This window comes from Pelodiscus sinensis, chromosome 3 (genome assembly GCF_049634645.1).
Source record: "Pelodiscus sinensis isolate JC-2024 chromosome 3, ASM4963464v1, whole genome shotgun sequence".
In the NCBI taxonomy this organism is placed as follows: Eukaryota; Metazoa; Chordata; order Testudines; family Trionychidae; genus Pelodiscus; species Pelodiscus sinensis.
This window is the reverse complement of record NC_134713.1, coordinates 174947373-174969210: the sequence shown is the minus strand read 5'-3', so window position 1 is coordinate 174969210 and position 21838 is coordinate 174947373. Positions and strand designations below refer to the sequence as shown.

Below are 21838 nucleotides of genomic sequence, written 5' to 3'. Positions count from 1 at the left end.
TGTGCTAGAGTGGGTTTCCTAAAAATATCAATAGTCATTGAATAATCTAGAATCGTAGCAGTTAGAGCTAGAAGGGATTTTGAGAGGCCATCTAGTTTAACCCCACATGGTGAAGCAGGACCAAATACACAATCCTAGACTATAAAAGACAAGTGTTTGACTAATCTGTCTTTAGAAACTTCAGTGACAGGGATATCTCATCGTCCCTTGGAAACTTATTCCAGTATTTAACTATCCTTATGGTCAGAAAGTTTTTCCCAATAACTATTTAAATATCCTGTGAGGCAGATTATGATTATTGTATCTTGTCCTACCTTCAATGGACATGGAGAACAATCGATCGCCATGCTTTTTAGAAGAGCCATTGCCATATTTGAAAATTGTTTCCAGGTTTCCCCGCAGTCTTCATTTCTCAAGATTAAACAATGCCCATTTTTTTAACCATTTATTATTGTATGATTCATTTTGCGTGCCTGCATAAAATGCAACTTTTAGGAAAGAGTTATAAGTAAACAATGTATCTTTTCATGTACAGTATGCAAAACAGCATGTTTGTCTGATATAAGAAAAATAATTCTACAGCAGGATATAAAGATACCTACATGCCAAATAAGATTCTGAATGCTATAAATAGACATAATGAAACATGACAAATGGGGATTTATAAAAAGTAGAAGCCATAGCATTTCTCCCCTTGATTCTTTCAGTTTCTTTTTCATTAAGTGAAAACCGTTCTTAGTCGTCAATTCAGTTTACCTCATGTTCTCACTGAGGGGTGTGTGTGTGTGTGTGTGTGTGTGTGTGTGTGTGTGTGTGTGTGTGTGTGTGAGAGAAGGATCTCAGAGTACAAATGTTGTTTGTCTCGGTGCATTACATTTTCATGGAGTAATGCCTTAAGTTAAGGCAAAGATCTGAATCAGTGATATTGCATTCTATTTCACATAGCATTTGATCTTAATTGTTTTATGATGTCTACGGGAATAATTTTTTTCCAAAGAAAGTATTACATTTCAATCAGTAAAATGCAGCAAATAACCACTGAACACATTGAATTGGTTTCTTTAAGTTGTACAACCATGTTAAAGTATAAACTGTTGCATTATTTATTTTTAGTGTTTTGACCTACATATTCATGATAGATGTTTCTTTGCCAAATACTGCTCCAACAAAGTCTCCTCATGTCCATGAATTCACTACACGAATACTTGAAAAACTCAAACCTCTTATGGAAGCAGATGAAGAAATTCAGAACCATGTTATGGAAGAGAATGGAGTTGGTGAACAAGATGAGCGAACTCAGGGCATTAAACTCTTGAAAACCAGTGAGTGGCTGAATTTAACTTGTGGAAACAGACATGTTTGGCTTCATAGAATAATGATTGAATACTGCAAGTGATGTACTTACAATGTGCAATTTTGCATTTGTTACATATGCTTTATACACGAGTGTCTGTTCCTCTTGTAGGTTGGATTGTATTAATATATAGTTTAGTCCAAATGACATGATTATATCTCGAATTATATTTATTCTAATGAGAACTCACTGGCTGTGACAGGAACACAGAGCCAAACTTTTTGTGGATGCAGCTCCACTGACATCAGTGGAAATGTGGTGGGTTATGCCAGTAGTGGATTTGGTCCATACATTTGTTCTTTTGGTTTTTGACCTTGTTATTCAGTGAGTATTTCTGTCTTTTTATAAACAGTCCTGAAGTGGTTGATGGCGAGTGCAGGTCGGTCTTTCTCTGCAGCTGTGACCGAGCAACTCCAACTCTTACCTTTGTTTTTCAAGGTACCCATTTTTAATTACTGAGCTTTTAGTTATATTTGGTTTTAAAACAAATTATAAAAATACATGAATAAAAAGCATGTAAATCCATGCTTCACTTGCATTTTTGATCGGGCTCATTTACATTCCTCTTTCGGAAGAGAAATGTAGTTTAGACGTGCCCTAGCATTCTACAGAGATTTTCAGAAAGTCCCCATGACCAGCATTTCTCAAACTGGGGTCTGTAGACCCCTGACGGTACTGTAAGGGGTACGCTGGCTCTGCTGATCAATTGCACCCCTTCCATGAGTTCTCCCCTTTCCTCCCAGCGCCTCCTGTTCCACAGCCTGAGGAGGCACTAGGAGGGAGAATAGGAGCGTAGATGGAGTGCACTTGGGAGAGGGGGTGGAAAGGAGGAGTAGTGGTGGAGCAGGGATGGGAAGAGGTAGGAGCAGGTCTTAGGGGAAGGGATGGAATGGAGGCAAGCTTGGACCTTGGGGATCTGGGAAAAATTTTAAATCAAAATGGAATCCTCTATTTGCTAAAGTTTGAGACCTGCTGCCCTAGACTTTTCCTCTCTGGTGGAAAGTTCCAAGGGCACAGCAATATCAGCCCAAAGACCTTGTAAGCGGGTCTTGAATTGCATTGGACAGTGCTACCCAATTTGTAAAGTAACCACCTTCTCCCCTTCCCCCAACTCCATCTGTGCACACTCTAGAAGATCAATTGTCTCATCTGTCACTTTTTTCAAGGATATCCCTGTCTCGGAAATCTGCATAGTGCAGACATGGATGTCAGTCTGTATCTTGCAGAACTTTAAGTGATCACTGGGGCGACTGCCTCTAATGCCATCTTTGGCTCCACAATACTGTCATCTGTAACGGACTCATCTCCGAAGTCCCAGCCCTACAAAAGGGGTACTGCTCAGGACTTACCTGCAGTGGAGCACTCATAGGGCCACTACTTGAGTAGTAACTCACTTTGCGCAGTAACAATGACTCATGGCGAAGCATGTCCCTATGGGTGCTCCACAACCTACCCACCTTCCGTCTACTTCAGGGTTCTCATTGTGACTCCATGGTAAAGAAGGAACTGAGGATGGTTAGTAACCACATGGTGGCTAGACTTGTGGCACAGCACATCCAACGGATGCTGCTACCGAAGTTCTCTGATCAGCAGCACTGGGATGCAGACATGCCTTCAGTGAAGCACTTACAGGGGGGACATATTTAGGGAAAAAAAACAAATATTTAACTCTTCCTGTTTTGTTCTTATTTTGTAGATTGCACCAGTAGAAAATGACAATAGCTATGATGAACTCAAAAGAGATGCTAAGATGTGTTTATCGCTAATGTCTCAGGGATTGCTATATCCTCAACAAGTGCCTTTGGTACTTCAGGTGCTAAAGCAAGTGAGTCTGATCTGAATTGTTAAAATGAAGGCGCATCACTTTAAAACCAGTTGAGCTTGTTAACAGTTATGAAACCAAGAATTTCTTATTTCCTGCCATTGCTGCATGAGCAAAAGGGTTCTGTGGTTTTTGAAATGATTTGCAGCTAATATTCTTTGAGTCTGTATAGTGACACTTGCCAGTGTAACTACTTCATTTGTTTGTTTCTATATTGAAGTGGTATACATGTAACCAAAATAACGATGAATGTTTAAGTACTTAGTTAAATTCTTGGTTGCAGTATAGTAATTCACTATTAATCAGCCAAAAAAGCTGGGCTACTGAGACTGCTGACTGCTTTTTGCTTTGTAATAAATTCCGTGTTAGTGTTTGGTCATCATCAGGAATAATAAGCTGGAACTATTAACTTTGCAAATGGCTTTTGTATCAGCTGCCAATTTTTTTTAAATAACTTTTTTTTTTCTGGGCAGAAATGCATACTAATTAAGCATTGGGCTCTTTGTAAAGAAATAATTGCCTTTCTTCTAGTTTATTTACTAAAAATTATGCCCAATATTTGAAAGTATAGTTCTCTTAAGCTAAAAAAAAGGTTTAAGCTTACATTTAGGTTCCTATGAATACAAGTCCTATAAGGGGAAAGTTCATGAATATTTCACATTTTGTTTCTAACAGAATATTATCACAAAAAAGCTCTGTTCCCAGTTTTATTTTTTACTTGTCAAATATTTGACACAGATAAGGTATACAATTTATTTTAAGAAATAAAAATAAGTAAGGGTTTAATAACAAATTGGCTTAAAATAAAAATGTCACTCTGAAAGGGACATAATCAATTAGAAATCTGTCTCAAAAACAAGTTGAAATGAGGTTTTAGAATGCAACATGTTCTTGGGTTCCCCCTTCTACATTTTGTGGATTTACAATGGTATTTTTCTGCTAAAATGTATGTCTGTCCCACTTACAATTTTCTGAAAGACTCACAAAAATGAAAATAGACTATACAGAGAAATGGAGAAACTGTATAAACAGTGCTATCAACTGCACAAACTAAAAAAAAAAGCAAATAGATTTTCAATCTTCATCTACTCTCTAAAAATTACCTATTGCTGAAAATGAGTGTCAGCAGCAGAAGCAGTGGTGATGAGACTTCAGCTTTCATCCATTGCTTACATCTCTTGCCAGTAACAAGCCTTTTTTCATAGACAGACCACCAAAGTCCAATAATACAAACAATTTCAGTACAAAGTTGAGCATAACTAAACTTTTTGGCCACTTAAAACTGGCTGATATCTGAGGTCACTTGTTTAGTTTCTCAGTTGTGTATATGCAGTACTACATAGCCTAAGCATTTAGATACTTTGGAAATTTAGATTTTAAAAAAATCAACAAAACAAAGTTTTGGAGAGAAAACAACTTTTATGAGTAAATTACTTCAGCAGCCCAAAAGGTTTACATAATGGTACATAACAATTTTTAGAGTAAACAAATAGCTTGTCTGTATGTCCTTGTTTTTAATTCTGTGTAATCTTTGTTGCTTACAGACAGCAAGAAGCAGTTCTTGGCATGCTAGGTACACAATACTAACCTACCTCCAAACTATGGTATTTTATAATCTCTTTATCTTCCTCAACAATGAAGAAGCAGTCCATGACATAAGATGGTTGGTTATAAAACTTTTGGAAGATGAACAGCTTGAGGTAAACATGCCGTAATATCTATTACCTTGTATTTTGACTTTCAGTGAAAGACATTGAATGTGAACGAAAAATCAGAACTGAAGTTTTTTATATTTATTTTTTTATTAATATCTATTTTCTTGCCTCTTACTGTGTACAAAGAATAGAAAGTTTTCCATACTTAGTATTCATAGAACAGTAATTTTTGTTTAATCTCTTGAATATAAAAATACTAACTTGTATAAAATTATATTCTGTATAATATTTCACTTTCAACAGGAAAACAACATTATTCCAGAAGGCATTTAATTGGCAATAAAAGTGCCTGCTTATGTCCATTCCAATATTGAGTTGTGCTTGCTGTGATCACCACCACGAGAGTTTTTCCCTCAGTGGTATCCATTAGGTTCACTCTGATGCCTCCTGGGCTACGTCTACGTTGCCGGTTTTTTTCTGAAGAAGATATGCAAATTGCACACTCATTTGCATATCTTCTGCTGATCCTTTTTTGCGAAAGAGTTTTTGCCACTAAAAAGCCCCATATAGATGGGACCATTTGTGGGAAAAAGCCCTTTTACCACAAGATCGCTTATTCCTCAAAAATGAGGTTTACAGGATCTTGCAAAAAAGGAGTTTTTTCCGACAAATGGCCCCGTCTACATGGAGCTTTTTAGCGGCAATAGCTCTTTCACAAAAAGGATCAGCAGAAGATATGCAAATGAGTGCATGATTTGCATATCTTCTGCAAAAAAAAAAAAGAGGCAGTGTAGACATAGCCCTGGAGTTGCACCCTCATAGTGCCATTGTATAAGAGCCCTTCCACCACTTCAGTTCCTTCTTACTGCTGAGGCAGTCACTGAAACTGCTGCTTGACCGTACATTTTTCCTATGTGGAAGAGAACTTTGTCCTCACTCTGAGTTTGTAAGCAACAAGTAGCCAGAGGCAGTTTAATTACGAGCTGCAGCAAGGGAAAAACTGGTTCAGACGCGGGGGGGAACCCTCCCCCCCTTCGAGGCAGATCTTCGAATACAAGCAATTATAAAGCAGTTTATATACTGTCTATTAGATATAATAACAATAACAATTAGTCTCCTTCCCATTACAAACACCAATGGCTAACAGTTATTTAGTTCCACCCAGATGCTCCTTATCTCAAGGTCCCTGCCAGAGTCAGCATTCTATCCTTATCTCCATATAGAGGCGAAGGCAGCGTCTAATTACAGATCTCACTTGTCAGGCCACAGACTTAGCCTGACTCTTGCTCTCTTGTTAACAAGACCAAGATGACTGCACACAAATTCCCTTTTCCTGCCTCCACACCTACAAGGACCAATGGAGCTAGTTGATAATCTGTGAATAGTTCTTTATTTAGAGTTTGTTTCAATTAGTAGCAGACCCTGCTTACCAGGCTTATCCCTTTCCTGACACCAAGTGCCTAGAGGGATATGCCTCTATCCCTATGGTTCAAGCCATGTGCATCATGCCACAAGCTAGTGCTTGTTAGTGTCCTGCATTCCAGCTGCCTCAAGTGTCTGAGGAAGGCCCATGTTCAGGAGCATTGTAGATTTTTGCAAGAGCTTCAGGCCCGGAATCAAGGAAGCACAAGGACACTAGGCTGAAATTCTTCCTTACAAAGGCAGTGCCTGGTCCCCCTTTGGAGCCAAGTCACATTGACCCAACACCAAGTATTTGGCTTCAGTAAGAAATGCTCCAGCTTCTCCAAAGGAGATACCGTGAATTTCTACTATGGGCTAGCATTCCTAGCATTGACAATCATCTCTGGTGGCAAGAAAGACTACTCTGGCATAGGACTCTCTACACTGCTCTTCACCACCAGTGCTAAGAAAGAAGCAGAGAAAAACCAACCAGGGATTATTTCCCAACTCCAAGGTGTTCAGGGCATAGAGAAGCTGACAGAGTATAACTCAGGCCACTCAGGAACACCAAGAGTGTGTACAAGTACTGTTGGCTACTGCTCTGGGAAGGGTGTTGTTGAGTTTGGCACCTTTGGACTTTTTACCAAGAGAGCCACTGGAGTTTGGGGCTACCATCTGTGCCAGAGGCATTTGAGGCAGTGAGGAAGTTAATGTCTCTCCTGGGACCACCGTCTCCTACCATTCAGGAGCTGACGCTGGCTGTGACCGCTGCCTCAGTACTGAGACCCTGGATACCATCAAAGGTCAAGCCAGCCATAATGCCACCACACTAGTCTCCACCTTCCCAGCACTGATTTCTGCCTTCCCAGTACTGCTCTCCACCTTCCCAACACCGCTCTGTTCTGATTACCAAGAAGCAACTGCTTCAGAGACTCTGCCAGTCTCTTGAGACAGAGTCATAAGCCTTCCTCAGGAGTAGAGTCCACTCTAACCAGTGATACCCAGTGGCTGAGATGAGTCAGGGTATCCTGCTGAAAGCTTGGCCACCATTGCAGTAGCAGATGTCACAGTGGCCTTTCTGGAATGTGTGGGCTTTTCAGCTACTGTAGTGTACAAAATCCCAGAGGTCGTACTCTATGGTATCAGAGTCAAGAGCTGCTGCTCCTCCAACCTCGGAGCAGAGACTGGGTCTTTATACCAAGCCTGATACTGAACTGCAAGACTCAGAACTACAGGACCCAGGCAGTGCAGAGGGCAAGGAAAAAGGTCCCTTACCAGTACAGGCATCCTCTTCCTCCTCCCCAAAGGAGGCAGAGGCAGGGGGCAGCTGAGTCCCAACTTGTACCCAGTCCCCCCCTCTCCCCCCCGGCAGCTCTGCCATTTAAATGTAGTAAGTGCTGCCTGGCTCTAACTATATTTAAAAGGCAGAGCCACAGTGGATTCCATGCTGTGCCTCTGCCTCTTAAATGTAGTCCTTTCTTGACTAATCGAGTAGGATTGAATGCAATTTAACAGTCTTACAGCAGATTCTGCAGCCCAATTCATAGCTTCAGTCCTTGGGGTTGCCTGATAAGGCGCAGCAGAGTGTGCAGGACCTTCCATTTGAAGGCAAGTTGCTCTTATCTGAGCAAACAGACTTGAAGTTGCATAATCTAAAAGACTCTAGTGCCACCCTGAAATCCCTGGGGTTGCATACACTGGCTTCTGTGAGGAAGCACTATAAGCCCCAACTGACAGCTTGCTTCTACCCATCACAGCAGAGACGACTATAATCAGGAGAAGGAGTAGAAGCTGTAAGAGAAATCCTCCATCCCAGTCCTTGTCTTCCCTTATGCCTGCCTCCTCCCACCCTCCAATCGGCAGGGCTTAAGTAGGCATTTTGTTAATGTGCAGTTCTGATTTCCCTTATATTTGTGGACTAGTTATCCCACTTCTCTCGGTAACTGTGGTCCCACAATACTTGGATACATCCTTCAAATCAGTTGTTCCCTTTCTTCCCATCCTCCATTCTTGTCTGTCTTCAGGAACCCTTCTCAAACAACTTCTGGCCCTGGAGATACATTCTCTCCTAAGGGTGGGAGCACTGGAGGATGTTTTGCTAGAGCAAAAGGGGATGGTGGTTGAACTACATTTGGACTGCTGGCAACACGCTCTCTTCTCTACCTGTCCTGGAAGGTGGCTTTCTGGTCGTCATTACTTCTGCCAGAAGTATCTTCTAGATTTAAACCCTTACTTCAGAGCTACCATATACAGTCTCCTTCAAGGACTAGGTGCATCTGCAGCTACACCTGGCCTTCCTGCCAAAGGTGGTCTCACAATTCCATAATAACCAGGATATTTTCCTATCCAGCTTCTACCCAAAATCACATGGTATCATAGAATCCTAGAACTGGAAGGGACCTTGAGAGGTCATTGAGTCCAGTTTCTGCCCTCACAGCAGGACCAAACACTGCCTAGATTATCCCGGACAGTTGTCTGTCTAACCTGCTCTTAAATATCTCCTGTGATGAAGATGCCGCTACCTCCCTAGGTAATTTATTCCAGTGCTTTACCCCCCTGACAGGAAGTTTTTTACTAATGTCCAACCTAAACCTCCTTTGCTGCAATTTAAGCCCGTTGCTTTTTGTTGTATCATCAAAGGCCAAGGAGAACAATTTTTCTCCCTCCTCCTTGTAACACCCTTTTAGATACTTGAAAACTGCTATCATGTCCCCTCTCAGTCTTTTCTTTTCTAAACTAAACAAGCCCAATTTTTTCAGTCTTTCCTCATAGGACATGTTTTCAAGACCTTTAATCATTTTTGTTGCTCTTCTCTGGACCTTCTCCAATTTCTCCCCATCTTTCTTGAAATGTGATGCTGGACACAATACTCGAATTGGGGCCTAATCATCGCAGAGTAGAGCAGAAGAATGACTTCTTATGTCTTGCTCACAACACTCCTTTTAATGCATCTCAGAATCATATTTGCTTTTTTTGCAATAGTGTCACCGTATTGACTCATGTTTAGTTTGTGGTCCACTATAACCCCTAGATTCCTTTCTGCTGTGTATGTGTATTATATATAATTATATACTGTACAGTGCACAGTCATACTGAAAAATGTTAATGTTTCAGCCACAACTGAGCAGTTCTATGTCTGGTCACGAAATACCATTTTGTTCTGTAGTTATTTGCCATGGCCAATATATCCGTAATGCCTAACATAAAGTCCATTTTCATGTAACATACAGGCAGTCCCCGGGTTACGTACAAGATAGGGACTGTAGGTTTGTTCTTAAGTTGAATTTGTATGTAAGTCGGAACTGGTACATATTGTAGGGGAAACTCTAGCCAAACATTTCTCCAGAGCTCAGTTTTATTCTCCCACACCTCACTTCCCTCAGTCCTTTATTCTCAAGCTGAGGTGTCTGCTGAGAAAAGCCGCTCCGCGTCTCCCTGGTCTGCTGGGGGGGGGGGGCGCACTAGCTTCGCATCTCCCTGGTCTGCTGGGGGGGAGCAGATAGTGCGGGGTTGTCTAACCCCGTTTGTAAGTAGGGATCCGATGTAAGTCGGATCCATGTAACCCTGGGACTGCCTGTATTTATCTTCCTGGAAGGGCAAGAGTACCTTTTGTGTCATGCTCTTGTGTAAAATCTGTTTGAAAGTATGAAGAGTCTTAGTAGTGAAAATCTAATCTGCGTTAGGTGATTTGCAAATAATTCTTAAAACATAAATATAGAATTAATATTTCCAATTGTACAAGAATGTGCCTTGTATTTAAAAAACAGCAATTTAACCTTCTACTCCCAGTGCACTGATTTCATTCTCCAGCGGGTCTCTTAGTTATCAGTTATGTCACTGCATGTTATAGTAGAATAAGAGTTGGTGAGCCTGGCTATTTTGTTATTCTTACTAATCAAATCATTCATCACATAATCCAACATTTACATAATTTACAAAAGTTGCTGTTCACTTTTAATAGCTACATAGATTTGCAGATAATTAAATAAAATGTATATCCTTGAACTGCTGAGGTAGAAATCAGCAAAAGCTATTTTGTGTAGTAATCTCTTGCAATCATGTTGCTACCATGGAAACCTTACTTTACTGTGACAGTAATCTTGCTTTTTCATTATAAGAATTGGCAAGTTCCAGTATGTTTCAGTAATTACCATAGCATTGCTTTCATCACTCTGTTTAATGAGAAGGTGATTTCATTTTTAATAGTCTGTATACTTTGTCTTTTTGTTCTGGGATAAAACATGACAGACAAATTCTTAGTTATGAACTGTATTTTCAGATTATTTTAAGTAAAAATGCTAAAATTGATGTCTCTCACCACCAGTTCTTTTGCCTCTTTCTTAGTGGATTGTTACATTTCTAAAAACAATGAGTAGTCCTGTGGCACCTTAGGTACATCTACACTACAGAGGAAGAACGAAGCTGCCATTGTCGATCTTCCAGGGTTCAAATTAGCAGTCTAGTTAAGACAGCTAATTCGAAGTGAGAGGGGCACTCCGGTCAATGCCGGGAACCCTGCATTCACGAGGACTAAGGGAAGTTGAAGGAAGCGTGTTCTTCCTTTGACTTCCTGCAGTGTATACAGTGCCAAAAGTCAAGTTAAGGTGCTTTAACTTCAGCTACTCAGCTAATGTAGCTGAAGTTGTGTACCTTAATTCAACTTTGTCCTAAAGACTAACAAAATATATATAAAAAACAACAAATGGTCTGGTAGAACTTTATAGACTAACAAGACACGTAGCTGGTATCATGAACTTTCGTGAGCACAGCCCACTTCTTCAGATGACCGGAGATGACTCCCATCATCTGAAGAAGTGGGCTGTGCCCACAAAAGCTCATGATAGAAGCTACATGTTTTGTTAGTCTATAAAGTTCTACCAGACCATTTGTTGTTCTTTTTCTGTAACAGACTAACTCGGCTACCCCCTGAAGCTTCTGAAAATATATACAGCTTCATGAGCTTTCATGGGCAAAACCCACTTCTTCAGATGAGCTCATGCAGCAGCTGAAAATAGTTTCTATTCCATAGCTTTTAGCTCATCATACAAGCCTCCTGGCTTATGAATTCTTAAATATGAGTGATGTTAATGGGCATTGCAATAAATATATATGAAAATGATGCCTTATTAATTTGTGATTGTAAGTCCTTTGTTTCTAGGTGCTTCTTGCAATAGTAACTAGATTTGACAATACTGAAAACTGATTCTATTACAGTGAACAGTAATGTAAATTATTAGAAACCTAGTGAGCCTGCTCACTTTACAGCCAGGCTTCCACTTATTCTGAGACTTGCATTGGCACTTCATGTTTCATTTAATAGCTTTAGTCCTTAAGAGGCTCATAAATTGCTGATAAACAGTACTGGCAGACTGTTTCACTTTATAGTTTACACTATTAATAAAGTGGATCATACGTTGTAGATATGTAAATGGCAGGAAGTCTCAAGAGCCTATTGTTAACTTCCTATGTTTAATTATTACAACACTTGTAGCTATATTTTATTGCTTTGTGGAGGTTCAGAACATTATGTTCAAGGATATAATTTATTATAATCTGCTGCATTGGATTCAGAGCGTTGGTAGGTGTTTGTACTCTAGATGGATGAACATTCTGTTTAGTGGAAGTATAACAGTATGTACTTATCAGTAAATGAGGCTGCTGTTAGCATTTTAATAAATTAATTGGGCTTTCAGATTTGTAAATGTTAGAATGTTCTTATGGTCAGCCCATAACCTCCATTTTAATAGCAATGGGCCTGTTATGAGAGAACCAAATTTGAGGTGACATAAAGCAGAACCTATGTTTCTACAATTTATGATTTTTTTTTGTATAGTTCTCTGATTTTTAATGTCCTTTTAGGAGTGATGATGTAACATTTAGCAGGCATAGCTATTTTTGTAAGCAAACAAACAGTAATTTAATTGTCTTCAAATATAATTATGCCCAGTTAAATTTAAAAAAAAATTGTAGAATTTGTGCGTAATTTGTTGAAATTGATTTGGCTTATACTTTTGTTAACTTAGTTACAATAGAGTGATGTGTATCTCCAACATACCTATTTTTACAAGCCAGTTTACTGATGGATTAAACTCGGCTCAAGGCAGTAAAATGACAACTGGAGAGTTACAGAACTAAGTCAGTGACTGTGTCCTACTGACACTATAGTATCCCCTAATAATCCAACATTGTTTATAAACATATGCCAGAATTACAAGATTATGAAGAGAATTGTGGTAATTCAGCCATAATACAATATGGCCTGATAAATTTCCCTAGTTTCAGCTAGGATACTAAATATCAGGAATATATACATTCTTAAACTTGTATACATCCAAGTTGTTCATCTTATGTTGTGGATTCTGATGGTTTCTTATGTAGCAAGGAAGAAATAAAATACTTGGGATAAAGGTGTACTTTTCCCTATGTAAACAGATCTTAGTGTACCAATTTCATTAATGGGCAAAGCAGGTAATTGTATTTATATATTTTCTATAAAATCTCAGTAGCATTATTATACATTGTTTTGGATTATATATTTATCACATAAGTCTATTTTTAAAAATTCAAAATCAGTTGCTGTTTTAGCTTACAACACAAGTTTGTTGATACTGAAATTTTGTTTGCTGCAGTCGTGGATCACAAATTTTGTCTACCTGTATAATGACCGTTTTAAAACTATATATGAACGTTATTTATTGCTTTATATGTGACACTTTAGTATACCAATTTCATTTAATAACCTACTAAGATATGGTGATAAAAACTTGAAAGATCTTTCCCAAGCACTGTATGCCAACATGATCTAACTAGAAGTCCAAAAGAGCCGTAATAAAAGTCAGCTGTGCATGTTTACTGTAGTAATTGATGTAGCTGATGTTTCTGTTTTTAGGTGAGAGAAATGGCTGCTACCACACTGAGTGGTCTGCTACAGTGCAACTTTCTCACTATGGATAGCCCCATGCAGGCTCACTTTGAACAGCTCTGCAAGACAAGACTACCGAAAAAGAGAAAGCGAGACCTTGGCACAGCAGTAGATACAATTCCTTCTGCAGGTAAAACAAAATACAGGACTATGTAGCACTTTAAAGACTAACAAGATGGTTTATTAGATGATGAGCTTTCGTGGGCCAGACCCACTTCCTCAGATCAAATAATGGAAGAAAACAGTCACAACCATATATACCAAAGGATACAATTAAAAAAAATGAACAGGACAAATCACATTTCAGAACAGAAGGGAGATGCAGGGGGGGAGGGAAAGGAAAGTGAATGCCTGTGAGTTAATGATATTAGAGGTGGGAAAGGGTAGATGTCTGTGAGTTAATGGTATTAGAGGTGATAATTGGGGAAGCTATCTTTGTAATGGGTAAGGTAGTTGGGGTCTATGTTCAGCCCCCACGGATAGTGTCGAATTTTCGCATGAATGCCAGTTCAGAGGATTCCCTTTCAAGTGCAGATTTGAAAGTCTTCTGAAGTAGGATGCAGGTGATTAGGTCATTGAGACAGTGTCCTTTCTGGTTGAAATGGCAAGAAACTGTTTTTTCTTTGTGATCCTGTCTAATGTCTGTTTTGTGGGCATTGATTCTTTGGCGAAGTGTCTGAGACGTTTGTCTAATGTACATAGCAGACGGACACTTTCGGCACATGATAGCATAGATTATATTTCTGGATGATCAGGAATATGTGTTCTTGATCTTATAACTCACTTGGTTAGGCCCAATAATGGTGTCAGCAGAGTGAATATGTGGACAAAGCTGGCAACGGGGTTTGTTGCAAGGGAAAGTACCAGGGTTGGTATTAGTGTGGTATGTCCTGTGGTTGTTGGTAAGAATCATCTTGAGGTTAGGTGGTTGTCTATAGGAGACTATGGGTCTGTCTCCCAGAGCTTCTTGGAGTTTAGTGTCCTGTTCCAGTATAGGCTGTAGTTTATTGATAATGTGTTGGACAGGTCTTAAGTTGGGAGCTGTAGGTGATGACAAGTGGTGTTCTATTGTTGGTTTTCTTGGGTCTGTCTTGAAGTAGATGGTTTCTAGGTATTCATTTGGCTCTTTCAATTTGCTTTTTTATTTCTCCGGGTGGGTAGTTGAGGTTTATAAATGCTTGGTAGAGATCCTGAAGTTTCTGGTCTCTGTCAGTGGGATTAGAGCAGATGCGGTTGTATCGAAGGGCTTGGCCATGGATGATGAATCGTATGGTGTGTGAAAGACACTGCCTCAAAGAAGCAAACTATACATTAAAAAAGTGGTTCAGTTAGTTTAATTACATTATCCTTAAACAGCTTAGTATGTGAATAACCCAGATGCCTAGAACATGCCCTGCAGTTCAGGAGAACTTTTTAAGGAGTATATGTAAAGAAACATCTGTGTATACAAATATTTATAAAACTTAGATGTTTATAAACCATCATGACAAAACATTTTTGTTTATAGAGTTGACTTGTTTAATATATGTTTGGGATTGGCACCCCATTGTGCTAGGATCAATACATGAAGAGATGAGGAGTAATTAGGATCTCTAATTTGAACTACCTACTCCATGCTGCGTGTAGCCACGGGCACGGAGTTCGGACTAAGGGGGGATTTAAAAATGGCAGCGCCCGGGAACATGCAAATGAAGCCCGGGATATTTTAATTCCGGGCTTCATTTGCAACTCCGCTTGCCCTCATTTGCCTACCTAGCTCAAACTCACAAGCTAGTGTAGACATACCCATAGATAGTTTGGGTGCTGATGTGGTGTACATGTTAACTAACAATATACTACTACAGAGCAGCTATATGATCAGATTAGTAAGTTTTTGTGGTTTATTCTTACACCTGGGTGTACTGTTTACCAATGGACATATATTCAGAGACTCACTGTTGGCAGACAGGATACTGGGCTAGATGGACTTTTGGTCTGACCCAGTATGGCCATTCTTATGTTCTTATGGCATTAGACGCAGCAGACTTGGCAGCCAGGGTAGTCACAATGGCGGTGGTTGTTAGGTGCTGCTCCTAGCTTTGTACTGCTCAACTCTTGTAGGAAATGCAGACCTCCATCCAGGACTTTCCCTTCGATGGGACCAGATGGATGTGAGGCTGCATGGGCTAAAGGATAGCAGGGCCACCTTTCACTCATTGAGCATGTATACACCACCATAAGCAGCTTGGGCCTCCCCTGCCACCCAGGCCTTGGCAACCTCATCAAGGGCTTGCACAGAGAAGGGACAGATGCTGGTTTTGATAGTCACCTTTCCTCTTCCCAGTCACCTGCCCATCCTGGCATGGTGAAGCTTTCAGGAGGCCAGAAGCACTCATTTTGAGGGTGTTCTTGAAAGCAATGCCCCAGTTAGTTTATTGGATCCATCTTATTTCTTCTTCAGGCTGTCTTTGTCCCTACCATTTGGCCCAGTCTGGGATTACCCTGGACTTTTAGGTATTGAACATAGTATCTTGGAACTATACCTTGCAGTTTTTGACTTGACTGCCAATGACAAATTATATTTAATGTGTATTTCTTCTAGTACTTTTCATATTTTAAAAATTTCTGAAAGAGAAGTTGAATCTAGCTGTGTTGTGGAAACATATCTTGAGAGATTTGCATCCTTTCACATGTATATTATGCCTTTCATTACAGACTTGGTTAAGCGCCATGCTGGTGTGCTAGGACTTAGTGCATGTATTTTGTCAAGCCCTTACGATGTACCTACTTGGATGCCCCAGCTTCTGATGGACCTCAGTGCTCACCTAAACGATCCTCAGCCCATTGAGGTAAAAATAGTTTGATTCCATTTCTTTTTTTCTGATTAGTCTACCTAATCTAAAAACATATCTATCACCCTTACTTTAGCTTTCTGAAGAAAGACTGTGAAGAGATATGTCACACAGTGCACTATTTTTTCTTCAAAAGCTATTTTAATTCAAAGGCACCATATGAAAACACACCAATTCCTTGCCCTATTTCTACTTCTGCCTCAGTTGCTTTTATGCTAGAGCCAAAATTAAGTAGAAATCTGAGTTATTTATAATGGAATCATTGGGTAGAGACCAGGTCCTCTAAAATTGCAGCCTGATCTATAAAAGTACTGGAAATTCATATGAGCAACTCAGAGTGGCTTTGAATGGAAATACTTAAGTATCTTTGCCTTTAGCTGTTGCTAATGTTCTGATTATTGTTTATTAATGTAGTGTGTTAACTTCGTGGAGGGGAATTTCCTGGAAAGAGCTAATCAGTTCTTCTAGGGCTGACTTCTACTGAATCACAAAAACTAAATGTGGAGAGTGCATATAATATTTTGCCTTTGAGGTGCACCAAATGAGATATGTTAAATAATGGGAATAACATCTTTGGAATGTCACTCACAAAATGGTTGGGAGATGAAACTTGTACGTGAAAGTTGTACGTGACCAAACAAATATTATGTAAGCCTTTGATGTTGTCTGCCCACCAGTGAAAAACACAGCAGAGCCAGAGCCCCTGCAGCTGCAGCAGTAAGATTGAAAATTGAGAGGAGGGAAGAAAACTATTTTGATCAAGATTAATAAGAATTTATGATAGGGCTCCAAAGTGCCAAAAAACACAACCTAGCAAAAGTTCTTTCATCATACATCAGCCTTGACAACACTGATCTAGAGAGACTAGAATTCAAAACTTGTTGTAAATTCTAAAATCTTCCAAATCTGGACTGGATGAATTTTTGGGGGCCCATTCCATACTTTCCAGCTGTCCAAATATATGTACATGCCCGTTTTAGAAGTGTAATAGAAATATGGAATTACCCTGTTACATCTAAATATTTGTTATCGGGTTTAGGAACACTTCCTAAAGATGTAAAGAGCTTTAAAAATATCAGATTAATACAGATCAAATTTTGTGTTGCCTGCTACACAGATGACAGTAAAGAAAACACTGTCCAATTTCCGGAGGACGCACCATGACAACTGGCAGGAGCACAAACAGCAGTTCACTGATGACCAGCTGCTTGTCCTTACAGACCTCTTAGTATCACCATGCTATTATGCTTAAATAGGTAAGCCTGCAGGGGCATTTTTAATTACCCTGTTTTGTAGAACCACAAGAACACAGATAAAGATATAATGTTTTTAATTATTTTTATTTCAGGTGCTTCTTGGAAAAATGAAGACTTAGAAACATCTCTGCAAAAATAAAGGAAACTCAAAACTAATTTATTGTGTATAGAACTTTTAGTCTTGTAAATCCTGATGCCTAATCAAAAACATTTTAAATACGAACATTAGGTCCTAACAGCTCTCTTCATCAAGAATTACAACTCCACAGGGAGTAGCTGTGGGAGGCCAGCAGCCTTCCATTACTGCATCTGCAGGGCTGGATCGTTACTTGTTTCAATGCATACTGTCAAGGGCCTAGCCACCTTCACACTGCATTCACTCTCTTACAGGATCCAACTCTTTCTCTCGCCTCTGTTTTTCTTTCTTACTTCATGTGCCTAGTCATTTTTTTACATCTGTGGATTTGCACAGCACAAACTCCTGCAAGGCTGAACATTCTAAGAGAAGTGCTCCAGTTTTGGCTGACACTTTTTTTTTTTTTTTAATTTGATCAGCCCGCAGGAGCTGATACCTACAAATTTTAAACCCATCTGATCCCATGACAAGAGGCCAGGAACCTGTTTTTCTCAAAGGATCCACTGCTTGCATTCAAGCACCCACTGAGATTAGATGACAAGCTCTGTATCATTTAATTGAGCTGAAAACTGAACAACCCTTTTAAATCTTACCTTTGGTGGAAATGTAAACATCTGTTCTGCCCTCTACAGCCTAGATCAGTACTATGGACAGTGGGACAATTTCCATGGCCTGGCCTGGCCATAGTTTGACCACGTGCACAACTTAAACTCATGACCAGTTGTAGCTTCCCTAAAAGTGGAAGGCTGTGGGTCTTTTTATTTGACTAGAGCCCATAGAGAGACATTTTTTGCTATCAAGCAATGTTTTAATTCAGAGAATGAAGAGTATGTACAGTGTGCAAAAGCACTGAATGGCTACATTTTTTAACAGAATATTCTCATTAAAAAGACTTATTGGTCACTATTTGGATATTTGGAGAAGCATACCTTGCATAAATGGAAGACTGCTAAGGTTGTGGAAGTTCTGTTTTTAGGGGTGGGTGGGGTTTTTTTTGTTTGTTTTTGCCTGCAAATTTGTTCAGAGACTGATATCTATTGGCTATTTAATTACCTGTTTAATATGTGTTACATAGATGTAAAAGACTGTATAAATTGTAGAGGCGTTGCTTTCAGAAGACATTGTACAGTTTGCACCATTTTACATAACACCATTGTGAGATTAATTTGTAAAAATTCACACTTAGATGTTAATACTATAGTGCTTCTGGCTTTTGCATCAAATCAAATGCGATTAGTTTTTTTTAATTATTTTCTTTAGCAAAATATGGCTCCTTGTTTAAAAGACAGAAATTTTATTTTGTTTTAGTTTTCATTTATCTCATACCTGCATCTGATGAAGATTTTAATGAAACATTTGTGGCCATCTCTAAATGCTAACATCACATGTTTTGATGTGATAAGATTGTAGAATGCAGAGTACCTCCTACAATGAATTAGTTAACAAGTGGATGTGTTTCATCTTTCACATAACCTGTACAGTCTTCCTTACAGGAACACTAAAATACATTTTGAAATATCTACCTGCTGATTGAGTGACTCGATACAAATTTTAAGCACAGCGGTGTTCCTAGTCCAGTATTTACTAAGTGTCAGCACACAGACGTAACCACTGTATAGCGTAGTGCCAAAATCATTTCAATTGTGTACCTAGTTTAAAACCCAATAAATGGATTGTTTGTAACATCTGCATTTTTTGTCTGTCTTGAGCAAAAAGTTCACTACTTTCAGGATCTAATTTAGGATTGTCTTCTCTAATTGCTATGGGGTTTTTGTGTTAGCTCTATATGCATTGTGGAACACAAGAGAATTCAGGTTGTTTATGCAGTGCAGCGTGCAGGTTGCCATTTTAAAATTTTGTTTGATACAAAATAGTCTCTTTACCATCACTGAAATGCACTGCTTCAGGAACAGACTATGGCATCTGTTCTAACATCACACAGCACCACGGTTAAAGACAGTAATTGAATTTGCTAGGTAGGGGTAATTTTCAGTGGGCACAAGGTAATCACACAAATGGAAGTTTGGCCACGATACTGAGATCAATACCATTCTACCGAGAAGAGTTCTTTGGGATACTTATCCACAAGTGAACACAAGCTTTTTTATATGACTGCCTAGAATTAACATTTAAACAGCAAATTTACCTTAACACCTTACTTGAGCTATTCAGTCTGCAGCTGCAGAGGGAAGAGTGCCATTTGTTGAATGACCATTCCCTATTCTTGTAGGATCCTAGGTTTTATTTTGTTCTTGCATTGATATGTTGGTGTTGAGGATGCCTGTCAAAGGCTTTACCTTCAGGACCCTGAATTTACTAGTCAAACAGATGTCTAAAGTCCAAGAAATTCAGATCTCTCCAGTCACATAAAAATTAACTTTGAAAGCACTATTGTAGAAAGCACATGCAATAATCTGTACTACTTAAAGGACAACAGTTCTTTGATGTCCGATTGATGTCGGAAAGCAGAGGGTTCCGCTATGCTCCTTATGCTGGGGTTTAGGGTAATTGACATAGGAATCAGATCCACCAGCTTTACATGAATTGAAAATTCCCATTTTCAGGTGGCAACCTATAGTCAGATTATGGAACTGGGATTAAAAGTGGTCTGAGAATATGGCCCTGTGTTCCAAAGATATTCACTGTACTGTAGCTAATAAGTAAGTAGCATTGACCGTGGTAGGTGAGCTCTGCAATTCAGGTGTAAATGGCTCAATTTGAAAATTGCCTGGGATAGAAAGGTACTTGTGATTCTGCAAATACATTTGCCTTTTGACTATTTCTTCTGTGACTCAGATTAATTTCATTCTGTGGTAGGGTTGGGCCATGACCGGAGCACAGGGCAGGGGGTTGCCCCAGATCATAAGTCCCACCACTGCTCCCTCCTGCTCCAAAGTCCCCTACCCCAAGAAATGTGAGCCAGGGCATTACCAGGGCCTGGCATAGGGTGGCAGCAGGGGTCAGACCCCCTCCCTACACTCACCATGGTGACAGGTGATGCAGGAAACGAAACGAAACAAAACAAACAGCAGCCTGCCCTTTTCCGCCATCCTCTCCCAGCTGGGTTGCTTTGCTGCACCGCTCAGGGGAGTGGGGTGGGCTGGGGCGTTCAGCTTCCTGCCGCCATGGTGAAGCGGAACAAACCTGGGAGGTGGTGAAATGTGGCACAGGCTGCTGGGTTCCTCCACTCCCTGCGGCTCTCTCTGCCATAGTGAGTGCAGGGGCAACCCCTCCTTAGCACCCACCCCACACCAGACCCCACAAGTCCTGCATATAGGACAATTGAGGCAGCTGCTGCAGGGTTCCCCCAAAGCTCAGAGCCTGTGGTGGCCAACCGAAGCCATCCTATGAAAGGGAGAGCTCTGGCCATGACTTATAGAAAGAGAGCCCCAGACATGAGGCCTTGTTATAAGAGGCCTGAACTAAGGCAGAGGCCTGAACTAAGGCATTCCTACTTGAAAGAGATCCTCCGGAAAAGGGCTTTATTCCGGAGGATCGTGCCAGTCTAGACACTTTTTTTCCGGCTTTTCCCCAAGCCGGGAAAAAAGCGGCGGACATGTTTATTTAAATCCGCGGGGGATATTTAAATCCCCCGCGGATTTCCCTATGCTGACTTATCCGATTTGCATCCCTTTTCCAGAATTTGTGGCCAGTCTAGATGTAGCCTTTGTGTCATTGTATCTGCAATTCCTGCCCAAGTTGTATCAACGCTATAAACCAGTGGTTCATAAACATTAGCAAACAGGACCCCCATGTTGATTTTAAAAATTTGGGGGACCCTCTGCCTCACCCCTTCTCTAAGGCCCCATCCCCAGTCACTCCATGTCCCACCCACCGTCACTTCACCAGGCTAGAGATTATGATGCAAGAAGGGCATGAGGGCTCCACCTGGGGGTGCAGCCTTTAGGGTTGGGCTGGGGATGAGAGGATTAGGGTGCAGGAAGGCTGCAGGCTAGGACAATGGCTTGAGATATTGGGAGAAGTGTGGGCTCCAGAAGAGAATTTGGGTGTAGGAAAAGGGTATGGGGGGCTCGGGCTGGGGATGAAGGGTTAGGGCTGCAAGAGGGGACTGCAGGCTGGGGTTGGGGGAGCATCCTGGCAGCACTCCAGCTCCTATGCGTAGAGGGGAGATGTGCTGCTGCTTCCGGGAGCTGCTGGTGTTAAGTGCCACCTGCACCTCTGGTCCTCTCCTGGGCCCCAATATGCTGGCCCGGCCCTGATCCCCCTCCTCCACCCCTCAGTCACAGCCCAGAGCATCCTCCTGTGCCCCAAACCTCTCATCCCTAACTCCACCCAGCCAGAGCCCTCAACCCCTCTCACCTCCCAACCCACTGCCAAAGCCTGCACCCCTAACCCCAGGGCCCACACCCCCAATTGGAGCCCTCATCCCCTCCTGCACCCTAGCCCCCTGAGCCAGCTGGGGAAAATGAGCAACTGAGTGAGGGTGGGGAAAGCAAGCAA

At 40.6% G+C, this 21838-nt stretch overlaps 1 protein-coding gene across 2 annotated transcripts in view; it reads left to right on the top strand.

The window, feature by feature from the left end:
* The window catches only part of PSME4 (proteasome activator subunit 4), a 142550-nt gene extending 123490 nt beyond the window's left edge, over window positions 1-19060 (top strand). For both annotated transcript variants that reach the window (XM_075925476.1, XM_006122111.4), the window contains 8 exons: window positions 1114-1322; window positions 1707-1792; window positions 3051-3179; window positions 4721-4876; window positions 13122-13284; window positions 15849-15982; window positions 17103-17241; window positions 17334-19060. In XM_075925476.1, the coding sequence (XP_075781591.1) occupies window positions 1114-1322; window positions 1707-1792; window positions 3051-3179; window positions 4721-4876; window positions 13122-13284; window positions 15849-15982; window positions 17103-17237 (1012 nt within the window). In that variant the 3' untranslated portion in view covers window positions 17238-17241; window positions 17334-19060. The remainder of the gene's footprint in view (window positions 1-1113; window positions 1323-1706; window positions 1793-3050; window positions 3180-4720; window positions 4877-13121; window positions 13285-15848; window positions 15983-17102; window positions 17242-17333) is intronic.
* The last annotated feature ends 2778 nt before the right edge of the window (window positions 19061-21838 follow it).